Below are 18,049 nucleotides of genomic sequence, written 5' to 3'. Positions count from 1 at the left end.
GTGAAATGTGGATCCATTATACATTGTAGTCTATGAGAAACTATGAATATTTTTTTTAAATACAAAACTTGGCAAATCTGTTTATTTATGTATGCTTGATTATTGATATTTATGTTCTTGATTAGACTAGAGTGATTACAAGTCCATGTGTGTGCAAGAAATTTGATTTTGGAATTTCAGTGAAATGTTGATTCACTATACATGGCAGTCTATGGCGAAACCCTATGAATAATGTTTTTCCAATACAAAAATAGGTAAATCTGTGCATCTATGTACACTCAATTATTGGTAATAATGTTCATGATTACACTAGAGTGGTTTCAAGTCAATGGTTGTGCAAAAAATTTGATTTTGGCATATCACTTAACATGGCAGTCTATGATGAAACTATGAATAATTTTTTTCCGATACAAAAATAGGAAAATCTGTGCATTTATGTACACTTGATTATTGGTATTAATGTTCATGATTAGACTAGAGTAGTTTCAAGACAATGGGTGTGCAAGAAATTTGATTTTGGAATTTCACTGAAATGTCCATTGACTATACATGGCAGTCTATGATGAAACTATGAATAATTTTTTTCCAATACAAAACTTGGTAAACCTGTGCATTTATGTACACCTAATTATTAGTATTAATATTTATGATTAGACTACAGTGGTTTCAAGTCAATGGTTGTGCAAGAAATTTGATTTTGGCATATCACTAAATGTCGATTTACTATACATGGCAGTCTATGATGAAACTATGAATAATTTTTTTCCAATACAAAAATAGGAAATCTGTGCATTTATGTACACTTGATTATTGGTATTAATGTTCATGATTAGACTAGAGTAGTTTCAAGTCAATGGGTGTGCAGAAAATTTGATTTTGGAATTTCACTGAAATGTCCATTGACTATACATGGCAGTCTATGATGAAACTATGAATAATTTTTTTCCAATACAAACTTGGTAAACCTGTGCATTTATGTACACCTAATTATTAGTATTAATATTTATGATTAGACTAGAGTGGTTTCAAGTCAATGGTTGTGCAAGAAATTTGATTTTGGCATATCACTTAAATGTCGATTTACTATACATGGCAGTCTATGATGAAACTATGAATAATTTTTTTCCAATACAAAAATAGGAAAATCTGTGCATTTATGTACACTTGATTATTGGTATTAATGTTCATGATTAGACTAGAGTAGTTTCAAGTCAATGGGTGTGCAAGAAATTTGATTTTGGAATTTCACTGAAATGTCCATTGACTATACATGGCAGTCTATGATGAAACTATGAATATTTTTTCCAATACAAACTAGGTAAATCTGTACATGTATGTACACCTAATTATTAGTATTAATATTCATGATTAGACTAGAGTGGTTTCAAGTCAATGGTTGTGCCAGAAATTTGATTTTAGAATTTCACCAAAATGTTGATTCACTATACATTGTAGGCTATGAGGAAACTACAAATAACTCATAGGTTATCTGATCCTAAATTGTTATTCAAAAGTTGTTCGACCTGAAGCTTCCAGTTGTTATTGATGACACTATGCACTATTCTGAACAGTTTGTATTATGTCAATGTCCTCAAAAAATTAAAAAATGTACATACAGCGACATGAACGTTTGACACCGACCTATACCCAATGTATTGTCAATGGGAGAATGATGTCAATAAGTAATCTCCCAAATTGTTATTGAAAGAGTCATTATAGGGGACAGTTATGCACAATAGTGTTGAATAAGTAGAAATCATGACAACTTAAATCAATGTGGCTGCTTTGATCATCAATACATTGTTTATTATACCTGAAATTTGCGCCCGAAGGGCGCGCCGATAATGGTAATGGCAGAAAATGAAAGTGCCAGGAGGTATTTTTTCTTTTTTCAGTATTCCATAACGTGCACATGCAATTTCAGCTTTGATGCATGAAAAAAGGTGACCCTCCCCCATAGGCTTGCACAAAATTTTATGACCCTTCAAAAATGCTTGCGCGAAAAATGGTGACCCACCCCCAAAAAACACCGGCCCACCCCCCCCTGTAATTTGTGTCCAGTCCCTGAGCTCAACATTGCCATCACTTCCCCTCCTGTCCTGTCTATGGTTTACCGATCATACGGTACCGGTACATATATATTGGCATTGTTGCCATATTATAGTGATTCATGTTGTAGAAAAAACTTCTTCAAAGTGTATTTGCAAGTACTTGTAAACCACTCTTCTCTCCCCATGTTTGTGGTAGTTGTCTTAGATTGTATAATGCCCAAAATATGGAAAGTGAAAGAGCCTTATTTGCGGATTTCTGCACGTACTCGATCGTGTCATCAGTTGTTTGACTGATTTACATTCGGTCCAATGTCATCCAAAGTGCATTTGTATAATAATAATAATAATAATAATAATAATAATGAACACGAAAACAACAGCAAACACAACAACAACAACAATCATCATCATTATTTTCATGCAGGAGAATGCCATAGCATTATGACTCTGCTATTAACCAAAGCAGTGTCAGGAAATATTGGATTGGTTTATTTTATATCATTGTTAACAAGTCTGTCAGTTTTGAAGTGATCTTAGGTGAATTCCATTTATACATGGATTAGTATTACCTAGATTTCCTCACACTGGAGGAATCATGATTCTAAATTTTTCAAGAATGTGAAAGTCTTCCCCATAACAAAGGTTTTGAAAAAGATGACATACAAGGTGATCGTCATTTGTCATAATCGTGTTGAATTTGCACTCTAGGTAAATGACACTTAGTGAATATATGAATGTAAGCTCATATCTGATCCCTTTAGAGGCTGTTGTAACTAAGTAATTTTAAACTCTATCTCTTGCCATGTGGTAAAACTATTAAAATGGTAATTGAAAATGGCACTGTGGTATTTGAAATACTCATTTGCAATAGATTTCAAATGTTCCTGGACAGTGAAGTGCAACCATGCACTAAAGGTACAAGGCAAAGTCGGGAAACGCGGCTGGTTTGTCTGTAACACTCGATGATATGAACAAACAAACAATCCACATCTTAAAAAAGACACTGACACTGTTCAACGGGCTGTTATATCAATGTCAATACCCTGCGACCCTATGACAGCCACCATATTGTCTCTCATTGTATAATGATATCATTCAAAAACATGATGTTTGCAGGTTAATTTCAGAATATCACAAAACATTACAACTTGTTCCCATAGAAACGCTCAACAATTTACTTTTTCATTAAATGAGGAATGTTTCCCGTCTAGATAAAGCTTGAAAGGGTTTACATATGAAGATCACATTATGATCACGATCTGAAAAAATTGCTGACGCACTGTTTTCCAGTGTCATGACTGTTGCCCGAAATCAAGTAAGACAGGCCAAATCAGCCGAATACGAACATCAACAGCAGACTAGTTCATTACCAAACCTGTTATTGGGTTGACATATAGTATTTTGAATGATATATTTCCACATGTACGCACTGTTGAGGTATTTACTGTGCCAGAGCGTACATGTCAAGAGTTCGCCATATTGACGCTCTATGGGAAAATATGCAACTAAAATCTACATGCATTTCTTCAGTCGACTTTTCTATTCTACTCAGTTAACAGACATGATTCAACAGAATATAACACTGAAAACATATTTAGATCATATTTTTGGGCACTGACTTGTAGCATTGCAAGAGAAAGGGAGCACAAATTTTCTGGTGTGATTCAAGCCGTTGCTTGTGCTTTGTCAACACACTCCAAGTGATCAACCCCAGAAATTATCGCTCACTTTCATCATTTACAATAGGGGAAGGATCACAGAAAACACACACTGGTTTCAGGATATGGTTATTTCTGTCTTAGTGTCATAGATAGATGCAGAGAACACTTTATTGTGCCAAAAACAGTGAAGATTCAAGAAAAGCACATAGGACAAACGTCTTGACACAGAGGTCAGGCAATGCACTGATATCACATGACCGCCGCCTGTGTTGTGATTTGGCTGTACGGTCTAGGTGATTGACACCTTTTTCAATAGGCATTTCCAGACTGTTTGAAAGAGGGACTGTGAGTTGGCATAACCTGTTTGGTATGAAAAAGTTGAGTTTCATATTTTATCACAGTCTTTAGTTCCAGTAAGTAATGTGAGCATGTAATTGCCATATCCATATAACACCAACAATAATATAGAAGACAATCATAAAGGAAAATATGGATATTACAGGTGATAAAACTGGATACAAAATTACCATAAATGTATTTATTGTATATTTGTAAGAAATCTGTGGGTGTTTTGCAGCTTGTTCACTATGCATATCTTGAAATAAACTGTTTTGATATATTTATTATTGATTTGCAACAAAAAAATACACACCAGGATGTGTAGTTTTCCCTTTTTTCTACCAGTGTTAAGCTTTAATCCTTTGCACCCTGACCCCCTGGTACTCTATGACGTCATCGGACATTTATGTCCAAGCCGGGTTCAAAGGGTTAATCCACAATGAATCGCCAACCAATTTGAAGAGTACCACTGTAGGGTGGACAGTCTGTGTCTGAATGACTCTGTCTTATTTATATTTCAATATGTATTTTTATTCATTAGTCTCTTTTTAACGCGATTGAATCTTGTTAAAGGTCTGTTGTACAATTAAGTTCTATGGCAACTCAATACTTATGCTCAAAATACAGTTCAAAGTGGCTAAAATTAGTGTGTATAATTTTGATGTATCCAAATACTCTTCCATTTTCACAACATTTTTAACAGTGACTAGACAGGATACATATCAATGACAACTTGCAGCAGATGCTTCAATTAGCAGGTTAATAAAAGTTGAGTTGACATTCAATAAAAATTAGTCAGGTAACTGTGAACTGCATCAGCCTTACTGGGGGATAAGGAGAAGTCTTTCTCATAGTGACATTAGGATACAAACGCTACTACACACCAGTGAATTTGACACTCTGAGAATTGCAGCAAATTGTAAAGTTGTTATTAATAACCATTCCTAATTTATGCTTCTTATTGTACGTCATATTATTTTGCTTCTTGTGAGTTTGTTTTACCAAAGTGTTTATTGTATTTTTCCTTTCAGTGTAAACCTGTCAGATTGAAATACCAAATGCTTTGATGAAAAACATTACTACTGCTCCAGTACCGGATATTTAGAATCTGTAGCTGCTTTGCAGGCCTTATTGATGACAGTTCATCTTCCAGCAATATTGCTCCACTGCTTCTGACTAGGGTTTAGGGTTTGATGTGAACTAGCCTGCACTCAATAACAGCCTGACACATGATTTCTTGGTATGTGAATGAGATTGTCACCAAGCAAGTCAGGTCATGTAGCTTTATTCATCAGCAAGGCAACAGTCAGGCAGCTAAAGTCAAGTGATTTCTGCAGAAACAGTAAATTTGCCACCGCCAGGAGTGCTAAGAATAGTCTATTTTACAAACACCATAATACTGCTTTTAAGCCTTATCAGGTTGGGAACATCTATTTCTGACAATGTTTGCAAAGCTGAAGCAGAAACTAGTAGAGGTTGAGGGGGAGAGCCCCCTGAACCGGAGTTTTGGTAGCCCCGGAGGAAAAGGTCCAGGACAAGCAAGGAATACATCTGGAAGAAGAGAATCACTTCAAGGAAGAGACAGTGACAATGACACTGCATCCGGCAGTAGTTCTCAAATTGTGAGTGTTTCACTTTTTGAAAAGTTTTTGAAAAACAAATTTGAAATCAAAACTATAATCATCACTTTTAAAATTGAAAAATTATACAAAATTAATGACAATATGGTGAACCAAAAATATTCCAAGTAGAGGAGAATGTCAAAAACAGGACATACACACGGGATTGTTGTCTCTATTCTTGAACTCCTTTTATTCTTACATTGACTTGTCTTTTCTCAGATCAAAAGCAAATATGAGCAATGGCTTATGTATAATGTACTGTATGCTCAAAATCAGTACTGTAAATACCTATTTCAATGCTTCAGACAAACGTGTTTCCATTATATGATACCAGTTTGGATATTGAAGTCAAACACTTGCAGTGTGGTTGAACAGCCAATCTGCCTGTATCTCTATACAGCTTACCTTTTTATCTCACTCAGAGGTTTTTCTCTGTATTGCATATTTTTGTATCTGTAGCCCATAGCTACCAAGGAGGAACTCATCGCCAAGATTGCCAAGAAGAGTGAGCAAATACGAGACCTTGAAGCCAAAGTGTCAGAGTATGGTGCAATGTTGAAAGATACCATGAAGATGAAAGACAAAGTTGAAGCAGCTTTAGAAAAACAGCAAGATGGTGAGTATTTCATTGTTGATATTTGTACATTACATGCATGAATCACACTTCAATATTCTCTTAAATGTAATGCGGTTTATGTTTTTGTATCAGTACCAAGGATTGACTAATTAGAATGCCATTGATAGGGTCACGTGAAGCAAAATTAATTGCTTACTGTTGGTTGTACATGTAGCACAGTTCCAGTGAACGGACTGTGCTTGTAGCCTTTGGAGGGGCAACCTCCCTTTCCTTTTTGTAATCTTTTTAACTTTACAATTGTTGAAGAAGTCACTTAGAACAGTCAACATTTTGACTCTTTCAAAAATGTTTGCAAAAACAGACCCTTAGGCCCACAGGTAAAGAAATGATGGCACAATTCTCTTCTTTAAACCACAAATATAGCTTTGAAACAAACCAATGAGGTATCACCTGACAGAATCGCATCATACATAAATGTGATTTGACGTGATACTTTATTTCAATTACTGGTAGTTACTCATTGTCTTTTATCACAGAAAATATACCCAAAAACAAGATAAATTATACATTTTGAGTAAAGTCAGCTTTCATTTTGCCAACATAACTTGTCTCTCATCATAGTAGAACATGTGTAGGGCAAGCCTTAATAGCCTTCTGTGTGTTTCAAATGCCAGTCATTATATAACCATGCCCTGCCCATCGCATTTTGATTGGTTGAGCTGAACCATGTGACTGACCACAAATACACAGTAATGGCTTATTTACATGCCCGTGAATATGAATTATAAGATTTACACTCGAAGTATCGTAACTTTACAGCTCAAATGTAAATCATAATCAATCACAAAATAAAATGGAGCTTGTAGGTCAAGTTAAGATACTTTTTTCTCAAAACATCTCCGGATTTGCCAATTTTTTACAGCACGCGTGACAGTGCATTGCGTATGGCTCAATTTCTGTGGCCAAGTTGTCGTTCGCTCCTGAAATTTTCAGAAATTTTGACGGTTTTCTTTGGTTCACTGATAATATAATGGAAATAACAGACTCCGCTCTGACCATTAACATTTATTTATGGGCGCGGACTCGAGGAAAGCCAAATTAACGGGCTCGGCAAGCCTCGTCCGTTAATTTTTGGCTTTCCTCTCACCCTTGCCCAAAAATAAATTATAATGGTCAGGGCGTCGCCCGTTATTTCTATAATATATGGTGCAAGATTAGTGAAATAAGATCTCAATGAAATTATGTAAGATGAATATACAGAGTATGAAGTAGGAATGATTGAAATCCAAATAGTACATGTTAGGCCATGAGGTTAATCTCATTCATTGTATCCTTAATATAACGAGCAACTCTGTAATACAATTACAGTAACTTTGTTCCACAATCTGCCAAATTCAGATTCATATTTTACCTTGTTTGAATCCAAAAATAAACATCTTATAATTTTGTTATATCTATCTTGTATCCAAAATCTATCATTGTATTGGTTGTGTCGGCGCAAGAAGATTGCAACAGACATTTTGTAGAAATTGTTGTTTGTTTGAAATGACTTAGAGTGTCTGCTCACAAAGTCTACGATTCAAATGTTGTTAAATCTTTTACTATCAATTTTTGAATATTTACAAGTAAACAGGTAAATATTTTACATTTATATTGTGACTTCTAGTATTATAAAGTTATGTTTTTTCTGGCACACCCGTGAAATACCAATATTACCATTTTTGCAATCACATGACAATTAATTACTTTTCATCAACAATGAAGTTGTCATTAAAGGCACATCAAATAGTGCTTGACACAGTTAAATTATGTTTTGAAAATTTTTTGCAGCCACGCTTAAAAGGATACAAGAAATGAATGAGGAATATCAGAGTAAGAGATCTAAGATGTCAGAAGCTCATGCCTTAGCATTGAAGATACAGGAAGAAGAATTTCAAACAAAGCAGGAAAATTTACAAAGGGTAAGTTCAGGTACATTTTATGAACCCAGATTCCCTCCACAGAGATTTCTTAGGACCTCAATTCATTATTAACGTAGTATGCACCTCAAAAGTGTAAGACTTAAAATTTTGCTCAAATTTTCCTAAGTGAAACCTTCAACCTTTTAAGTTTTTCGTACTGAATCAACAATCAAAATAAAGGGTCACTTCGCAAAGTTTATAATTAAGGAAACAAATTATCCGATTTTTGCAATATTGAAATTCAAAACGACCGCCAACCCTGTGTTAACTCTATGGGAAAAAATTAAATTTTGGATTTTCGAAAAACTAAGATGGTGAAAAGTTTTCTTTTTTTAATGAGCTTTAACATGAGCCTCCACAAGTGGTAGATCAGAAAAAAATTGTAGAAATTTGAGAGTCCAAATATCTCTCCCTGAGGTGCGTTCTACCTTAATTGGCAAAATATTTGTCTGAAGTCTTGATGAGAATTTTCAACATCACATCACAGACCCTCGAGAAACGAGGGTTTATGATTCCATTAATGATGTGATTGAAGCTATTAAAAATTGCAGGTTTTGGAATCTAACCATAAAGTTGCAGCAGTAAGCACTGCGTTAATTTTTGTTATCAGCAGCCTGTGTTGCACATGTATACTTTATCAAACTTATGATTACAATCTGTGCCGTTGAAAAGAATAAAGAGTAAAATTAAAGTTACAACCATATGACTGATCCAAATGGGTTTCACAAACTAGAGAAAGTGCACTCGTTATGACGGAATGAAATTTCATTTCAAATGGTATGTTGGTTTTGGAGATGAGATTTTTCCATGGTTATCGTAGGTTTTTCGTAAATAGCAATGTGGCCACAAAACCATGCCTCAGATCCAAATGCACTTCGCAGACTTGAAAGTAGTCAGACTGATGATGATATAACCAAAGTTTGGGCTCAAGAAAATGTTGTATGTTAAAGTTGAATTTTTCAAAAATCCAGTATGGTGGCCAGTCGCATGACTGCTAGCGATTTTATCAGCAAATTTTAAAGAGCAGAGAACATGCTTGCTTTACACCAAATTTCAAATCGACTGGACCCAAGTCATCAGGAGAAGCCACTTTTAGGTATCGGAAGAATCCAGTATGGCTGCCAGATCATGACCAATTAAAAATTCATCAAAGGTCAGGTGCTTGACTACTCATATACCCTAATCATTGTTCCAAGCTTGAAAAGTGTATGTGCAGTGGCTTTTCAGATCTAACTTGACAAAGTAAATGGCAGAAAGAAGAAGAAAGCAAGAAAAATCTGAGCAAATAGTATAGAGGGCCCCTAATGATAAAAAACAATTTCTGGTACCACAAAGTAAGTAGGTATCATGCTAAACTTGCAATATTTACATTAGAGTTCAAGTGCATTTTATGTTGTGAAAAAGAAAATAGCATAGGTAACAAGACAGTTTATATGTAGCAAATTAATTGTAGGTAACCTTTTCTGTTTCTCTTCGGTGTAAACCTATTGCTCAAAGTTTGATTGAGGGTCAAATGTGGATGAAAGAGTTAACATGCTGGTTAACATGCAGCTTAAGTATCTTAAAAATCTAGCAAAGAAATGCTATGTTCCATATTGGAAATTTTGAAATGATTCCCTGACATTTAATGTGTTTTGTAACACTTCTGTAATTTACCTTTCGCAAGTCCTTTGTCAATGATGAAAAATTGGTAAGTGTTACAAAATTCTGTACAGCGTGTACATGGAGGAAAAACAGGTTTTGTACATCATTTGAACTACATTGAAATACATACTGTGTGATTAACTCAGTAACACTATGTTATCTCAGCAGATGTTCTACAAGTGTACTATTCAATTCAAATGATTTGCATTGAAAATTTTCCTCAATGGGAACAAAATTTACATCCTAATGAATTAAAGATAACTTAGATGACTGCAATAGCAAATGCTTTCTCCAACCCTAGTATTTGTTGTCAAAGACAGTTTATAGTTCTAAACATTTCTTGTCTATTACTGTATTCTTCAGGAAAACACAGAACTCCGAGAAAAGGTTTCCAAGTTAGAAGGTGATGTGTTCAAGAAGAGAGAAGAAAATGATGAAATTCAGGAATTCCAAATCCAAGAGATGGCCAAAGTGAAACATCTTGTAAGTCCTCTGCTTTTAGAACTTTGAAAATAAACTTTTATACTAGCGTTGAACAACTCATTCAAAGGGATGATACCATGAGGTAGCAAATGTACTGTACGGTATTCAAAAAGTATTGTTCTCAGTACAGTGATTGGCAATAAGAGATTAATGAAGCGTGTGAAAAGTTCACTTTAATGTGTGTTCAAGCTTTCCATGGGTGAATTTAGTGTTTGGAATTTGCATAATATTACTATCATTACAGTTATTGAAAGAGTGATGATGTAAAAGATGACATATCCACATGATGCAAGAGTGCAGTGTGATTTAATAGCAGTATTTGCATAAGTACTTGTAGTTTATCATGCAGTAAGTAACAGTAGAGCCAAACAGACCACAAAAACTAATACCACAAAACAAATGCTGCTAGTATGCCACATGTATACTGTTATATTATTTGGTTTTTATAGTGAACATGATGTCTTATCACACATTGAAAAAGAAATTATGAATTCTAGAGAGGTCACAAACCACAAATTAGTATAAAACTTAATTTTCATTTGCTTGCTAAATTGCATGTATTCTTTTGATTGGTTTGAGCTGTATTCATATGTTTGTTGTGAATGAATGGTAAGAATATGCTTTAAAGGGCTCATATCCTTAACACCTCAGCTATGCAGAACACTTGGAGTATGTTGAATAGATCTGGAAAACTAACTTTCGATCTGAGATCTGAAACTAACTGAAGAAGTGACTTGCAAAATCTAACATGCAGTGATATCTACCCTAATTTTCCAGTTTATAATTCTGTCATTTACCATACACCTTCATTCTACACCAATCTTCCAATATTTAAGCAATAATGTACCCCTCCCAGCCCATAATGGACGAAAGCAAACTTTGCACGACATAATGTATGAGGCCAAACTGAGTACAATATGGAATGCAAAGTTAGCTTGAGTCCATTATGGGCAGGAAGGAGGTACATTATTGCTATTATTTTATAGCTTTGGCGATGCCAGTGAATTTGTAGTTGTAGAACCATCTGATGCAACAATATGACAGAACCCCATGGCGAGAGAGTGCAAGCGCGCCGTACCAGCGGTATTTGCACAAGTGTTTGCGGGGGATCCGGCAGTCGTGCTTTCACGAGCGCAGCGAGTGAAAGGACAGCCGGATTCAACACAAACACGAGTGCAAATACCCAAGGTACGGCAAGCTTGCTCGCTCGCCATGGGGTTCTGTTATTATTACATATGTTTCCCCTGTTTATTTTATCGAGAAAACAAAGGAACTAAAAACACAAGCAAACACATTTTAAATAGTTTACGCGACACACATTGAAAGACAAGGATCACGCGCTGTTCTATTCATTTGCATGCACGTATGGAATAATGTTTTTGGTATTTGCACTGCAGTGCAAATACCGGTAGTACGCGCGCGCTTCGATGCAAGTAAACTGTGGTACATATGTAATAATACTGTATAATCATATACATTATCAGTAATACCGGTAATTTGAGGGTATGACATCACAAAATTCACTGGTATTGACAAAGCTATGATATAATTGGCCATACTACATAACAATATCTTTGATATTGTCCATCACTGTTCTTTGATTTTAGTTTTTAAACAGTCAAGAAGAACTTGGCAAGTGTAAGGACAAACTAAAGGAGACTAGTCAGAAATTGGAAGACAGCCTACAGCTACAGGATAGACTGCAGACAGAACTTGAAACCAATAAAAGGCTACTAGAGAAAGTAACTAAAGAAAGGTACCATAGCAAGATGTTTTACCAATGGCCTGTCCTTGACATTCTCTCTTCCAGTATTTACTTTATCAGTGTTGTAATAGCAAAGGACCTTTGACACTTAGACTCTGACCTTTGACCTATAGGCTAATCCTTGCAGACAGTTTGCAGACAGAATCTTTTGTAGCAGATGTCTTTTGTACCATTCTACCCGGTAGATGTACTTGCCAAAGTGATTTGTTGTCATATTAATAAATCATCCTATAGTGTTTCCTTCCAATGTCAATAGAATACATATCATAAACACAAAATTCATTTTTTGCCGACAGAGATGACTTCAGACAAAATAGATTAGAAAATGCAGACCTTGTTCTAAAACTGGAGAGGGAGAAGACAAATTGTGTTGAAAAAATCACTGAACTAAACCAAGTTATTGCAGAGGTAAGTCCAGAGAAACTGACTTAATAATAGGTTATATCAGTGAGAAAAACACATCTGGCGTTGGTTTCCCTTTGAAGTGAGCCACATCACATGGTTGGAGATATTTGAATTTGAGACAGTACTACAATATTATCATCAAATTTAAGTTATTTAATGACTATTCCTTTATCTTTGAATGCATTGCATGAAGAAAACTTTGTATGGTTTACTTCCAACATTCTGGATCATATTATAATAATGAAAACCATGGATAGGAAAGGAAAATTTGACATTCTTATATTCAATTGGTAAATGAAGAAAACTTGTTTAGGGTTGGATGTTGAGATGCTGGGTTTGTCTTGATGTTAGGGCATGTGTTTTAGCATGCTGATACCATTGCACAGAAATAAAGATCTAAATCACCAAAATCTGGTGGCAGGAGTAAATTTTAGGAGGGAGATTTAGACTGTATGTAACAGCTGTGGTATATTAGCATTAAGATAAATCTATGGTTTTGGAATTAGTGTGCATAAGTATATATTTTTATGCATTTTAATGAATGCCACATATGCTGAGCGATATATTGTCAGATGGGTTTTCTCAGGTTTTTTATTTTTCTTTTCAAAACTGGGTAGGTGTAAATATTTGTGGTGATCAATTTTAGAATAAAATTAGCACACTGTGTAAATTGCGGTGATCAAAATAATGAAACGTTCTCCACATTGGCGTAACAGTATTAGCACAATGTGTAAATTGGTAGTGATCACAGTAATGTAGTGTTTTCCATATTAACATAACAGTAACAACAGCAGAACTATACCAATGTGTCTGATTCAGTGGATATGTATTATGTTGGACCACAAAGTCATTTTAGCATGGTGTAACCGATGCTTAAGCCATCATTCATAATGATTTCTGACCAAGACTGCTTTTTCACGAATACATTCCAAAATACATGCACCAGCTTTCATGGAATATTGTAGTATTATTTTACACAACTGATTCAAAATCTCTGCTACATAATTAGATGGTGGTGCTATGCAAAATAATTGCCATGTAGCAGTAGTAGTTACACTATCTATGGTGCAAAGTTGCAGCATTCGTCACATATCTGCATGTGTTGTCTTGTGTTATATATTTTTGCATGTATATATTCTGGTACATTTGCATGTATATATTCTGGTACATTGTGTAGTTGCCACACTCTGTGTTGATTTGTTTTGATGTTTATTGTTTTCTTTTCTTTCTCCACTGTGTTGTTGTTTGTGTTGTAGAAGTCCAGTAGTTTGAGCAAATTAGAAATTAGATTAAATTCCATCCAAGATGAGTATGATTCGCTAAGACATAGTAACGATGTATATAGACAGCAGGTAAATCCATTTCTTTTCTGAGCTGGGGATTGGTGGTGGATGTATGTATGTAATGGCTGCCAAAAAAACTCTGCCATGATCTTTTCTGGTCATCTGTACTCAGTAGTGTTTTGCATTATCTCCTTTTACTGCATTTACACTTTTCTGTTGAGTGTTATAAAAGAAGATCCAATGAAAGATGAATGGGATATCTTAATTGCAGAAATTTTGTTTAAAGGATTCTTTTTTGTCTTATATTGAGAATTTCAAATTTATAATGTGTAATTGTTAAGAACATCTATGTATTCTATGTATTAATTGATCCCTGTTCTCAGCTTTCATTCTATAATTTCACATACCGTATTTCCAAGCCACAGAAAATTAATCCATATTCCACAGCTATTTCATAATTTTCAGGCATCGTTCAGAAACTTTCAATTCTAGTTTGTGGCTTCCCGTCAAATTCAAGTTTTTTGGTCTACAAATCCCACAGAAGAAATTGCACTTTGCTTGGTAGATTTTAACCAAAAGTTTGACGGAACAGCATGCACCAATGCAGCTTTAAGTGCATCAATATGAAAATTTCCTGGCAAGGCATTTTTGGCATTCTTTTATTGAAATTGAAACTTGGTATCAGGAAATTTAACTCTCCAATGTATTTACTTTGATAATAGCAGAACCATCTATTCTTAATTTGGTATACAGATTTGACAGAGGAACAGATATTAAATCTACAAATTAGCCACTGAGAAATGATATTATCACTGCAGAAGAATTACAAATGTTTCTACTCCTAATATTGGTACAGTAGGCCAGTCAGTTTGAATGGAACTCAGAACTTTATACATGGACACAGTCAACAGTATTGCTGTTTTAATTATCTTTGAGTTCAAAATTCTATTTGTTGAATCTCTAAACCTCTGATGCCAAGTTTTGATTTCAATCCAAGCATTCACTGCAGATATAAGAGTATCTGTGTAGGATCCAGTCATTGAATGTGTGACACACAAATATCTTGACTCTTGTGCATTTGAGACACAAAAGCAATTGCCAATTAAATACTAGAAATGCTAACATCATTAACATTTCAAAATGCACAAGCATTGCTAAATAATATGCATTGCAATTTTGTCTTTAATGTAAAGATCCATGAATTGGTATTTCAGAACAAACTAAAGAGATAAGTAATAAATTTGTACAATCTAATTTCTCATTATTTTGAACTGATTTAGTTTCTGCCCTGGCACATATTTAGTTGAAAAGTTCTGCTGTCGTATTGGATCCTATATACTCTTTACTGTATTATTACTAGTGCTAACATCATGATCAGTGAAATAGACACTCCAACTGTGGGGACAAAAATGTTCATTTCTGGATATCATCTTTGAATGCATCAGTCATTGCCATTATGACTTAGTTAGCAAATATAGCTGGCAAATAAAAACTCCTAGACCAATCAATTTCAAAAATGTCAAAACTGTTCTTGGTGTGTAAAACAAAATTTCCAGTTTTTTCAAAATGCAAAATAAATATTGTTGTTACTGGGGAATAAAAAAACCATATATTCCAGAGATACAATTAAGTTTTTAGTCAAACTACCCTTTAAAATGTACATAAATGATACATAATGGTACCATTCTGTCTTTGCGGAATTGCTCATTTCATAACTGTGTTTAATGACATATTTGATTATCTTTTATCAAATTTATTGTTATCGTAAAGCACTTTATTTCTACATGAAACAGCAGCACCCAGGGAAGAGAAATATGATCCATTGACATCTGTTGTATATTCCTGAGTCTTTCACAAAGTGTTTATTTCACTGATTGATGCATATCAAATTTAATTTGCAAATCTAACACACGACTAACAATCAATTTCTTTATTTCTGTCATCTTCTTGCTCTGCCAATGGAATATTTTGTAGAAAAAGAAGGTAAAATAATCAAAGTTGTCACAATGGAAGTTTTGTGCTTTCAGAGTTTTCTATACTGACTCTTGAAAATGAGTTCATTTCGACGTAGTGTTCCTGTACATGACACAAACTGCCATTTAGTACAGTGGATTGTTGTTACCCTTCTCATCTGTAAGAAAGCATTCCATGCAAGTCTGGGAAGCCTTGTTCTGTCAAATTCTAGGAGTGTGAAAGCCAGCAATATTCTCTTTAACATGGGAACAGTCAATGTATCCCACAATATTCAAATTTTGTCCAATTATGTAAGTACCATGATACTACGGTACATCCAGTTGTAGGCAGTGTGACTTGTTAGGAAATCCCCCCTTGAAGCATTGATATCTGGCTGTCTATGCATCAAGATATCAGTAAATTTTGTATGGGATTTTAATAAGGATTGTTGTGTGAAATGTGTTGGAAGTTGTATTTGCCTGCATTAATCAGTGCCATTTGTATCAATAAAAAGCATGTTCCACTACTAGCAAAAAGAGAAGCATTGAGTTCAATATAAAGTATATGCTGTTATTAAGAAAAAACACTAATTGATTCAATCTTTCAAAAAATGTTGCAATGATAGATTGCCACCCAACTTGAAGAAAGAGAGAGCACAGTAAATCATTTACAAGAAAAAGTCCGCACACTAGAACAGAGACTTCAGGATAATAACCTGTCAGGGGATGATAAATTAGAAGCTGTCAAATCAGAGGTAAGTTAGCAAGGACTTTATCTGCCTTTATACTGCCTAATAATCACCCAATGCTATTTGACTTCTTAATGTCTGGACTAAATGTAGGAAATAAACTTCAGTAACAGTCTCATGCATCGATAATGGTGTGATTAGGTAACAGCTGATTGCTTGCAAAGTGGCAAACCAGGAACTTGCCACATATGCCTGAGCTGGATACAAAGTGAGGGCTTACAAAATGAAAGAAATTAAGTGGTTCATGCAAGGAAGAAGTTTGAACCACCGATTCAGGTCTGGATCTTTAGAGAACCATAGACAAGCAACAAGCAACAGCTGACCTAGTCTAATTTCCTGTGAGGATATCATAGCACAGTGTTTGATAAGTGTGTTCCTATATGTACTTCATGATACCCCCTGTTTGTTTTTATACATGTCATCTAATTTTTTTCTTGACCATTGTTTATGATGGTTTGCATCTTAATTTATTCATCTTTTGCCACCAATTTCATTTCACAACTTCAGAATAATAATTACATTCAAGAATGGCTGCTGAAAGCCAGTAGGTTGACCTTCAAACTTTTGTGTACCATACCGATACATTAAGTTTTATTTTAATGGTTTACAATCTATGACATTTTCCAGCAGTGATCATGTAAGTGATGGTTTAACGCTGGTTAACTTTTTGGAAGTAGAATTTAAGAGTATTTGAACTCAAAACATCTGAAATGTGAAGTTTATTGTTATTATAATACTAGAGAGATCAGCTTGAACTCAAACTGGAAGAATCAAGACAGCATCTGAATGATGTCAAATCAACATGGAGCTCAAAGATAAATAGTCTAGAACAGCAGGTAAGTTGTGACATCATGTGACATATTACAGCATAGAATACAAGGCTTTTCAAACCGAAACTAATTTACAACATAATTGACAAAGAGCATTATCTGAATGTATACAGGATAGAGCTGTCCTGGTTAAATTGAAGGTTGTTGTATTACACCACAACAATTACATTTTCAACTACGGTACTTCTGTTAAAGCCATTGTTTCAAATCTCATACAGTTCACTTGGTTGTTTAACTGTTGATCAATGTACAAGTACTATATGCTCATTTATATTCATTCATTCATTCATTCATTCACTCAGCTCTAGCTAGATGTTTTGTGACAGTCAATTGATAAACCATTTGGTTAGACTTGTGTAGATTGATCTGTTTATCAATATATTGTAAATATTGTATAAAAGGGTTTGCTTTCAAGCAAGGATAGGAGGAGTATATGTTGTCTTTGGCGTTAAGTGTTTGACAGGTGTTGAATATGAAGTCCATAAAGTCTCAGACACTCATTTTAAAGTGTGCAAGATTAACCTATCCATTAAAAACAATAGCACTATGGGGAATTTGATGAGGAGAATCTCAAACAAAAAGAGCTGGAAAAAAGAAAAAACCCTGCGTTTGGCAGAACTTGCTGGATGAATAAAACAATGAAATCAAACAGTGACAGATGGATTGTGTACATGAAATCAAAGTAGTCAAATTCCTGGCTGCCTAACACTGTGGCAGTCAGGACCAA

General features: G+C 34.7%; 1 protein-coding gene across 2 annotated transcripts in view; it reads left to right on the top strand.

Annotated features, from left to right (window-relative positions):
- Nucleotides 1-18,049, top strand: part of LOC139114760 (golgin subfamily A member 1-like) — a 37,156-nt gene that overhangs the window by 1,223 nt on the left and 17,884 nt on the right. Inside the window, exons 2-10 of one of the 2 annotated variants that reach the window (XM_070676652.1) lie at nucleotides 5,083-5,673; nucleotides 6,133-6,289; nucleotides 8,081-8,211; nucleotides 10,219-10,338; nucleotides 11,946-12,094; nucleotides 12,400-12,511; nucleotides 13,765-13,860; nucleotides 16,370-16,498; nucleotides 17,233-17,328. In XM_070676652.1, coding sequence (XP_070532753.1) covers nucleotides 5,494-5,673; nucleotides 6,133-6,289; nucleotides 8,081-8,211; nucleotides 10,219-10,338; nucleotides 11,946-12,094; nucleotides 12,400-12,511; nucleotides 13,765-13,860; nucleotides 16,370-16,498; nucleotides 17,233-17,328 — 1,170 coding nt within the window. In that variant the 5' untranslated portion in view covers nucleotides 5,083-5,493. The remainder of the gene's footprint in view (nucleotides 1-5,082; nucleotides 5,674-6,132; nucleotides 6,290-8,080; nucleotides 8,212-10,218; nucleotides 10,339-11,945; nucleotides 12,095-12,399; nucleotides 12,512-13,764; nucleotides 13,861-16,369; nucleotides 16,499-17,232; nucleotides 17,329-18,049) is intronic. The other variant, XM_070676653.1, reaches the window with a different exon arrangement.

The sequence above is a fragment of the Ptychodera flava genome, chromosome 16 (genome assembly GCF_041260155.1).
Source record: "Ptychodera flava strain L36383 chromosome 16, AS_Pfla_20210202, whole genome shotgun sequence".
In the NCBI taxonomy this organism is placed as follows: Eukaryota; Metazoa; Hemichordata; class Enteropneusta; family Ptychoderidae; genus Ptychodera; species Ptychodera flava.
This window is presented reverse-complemented; position numbering and strand designations above follow the sequence as displayed.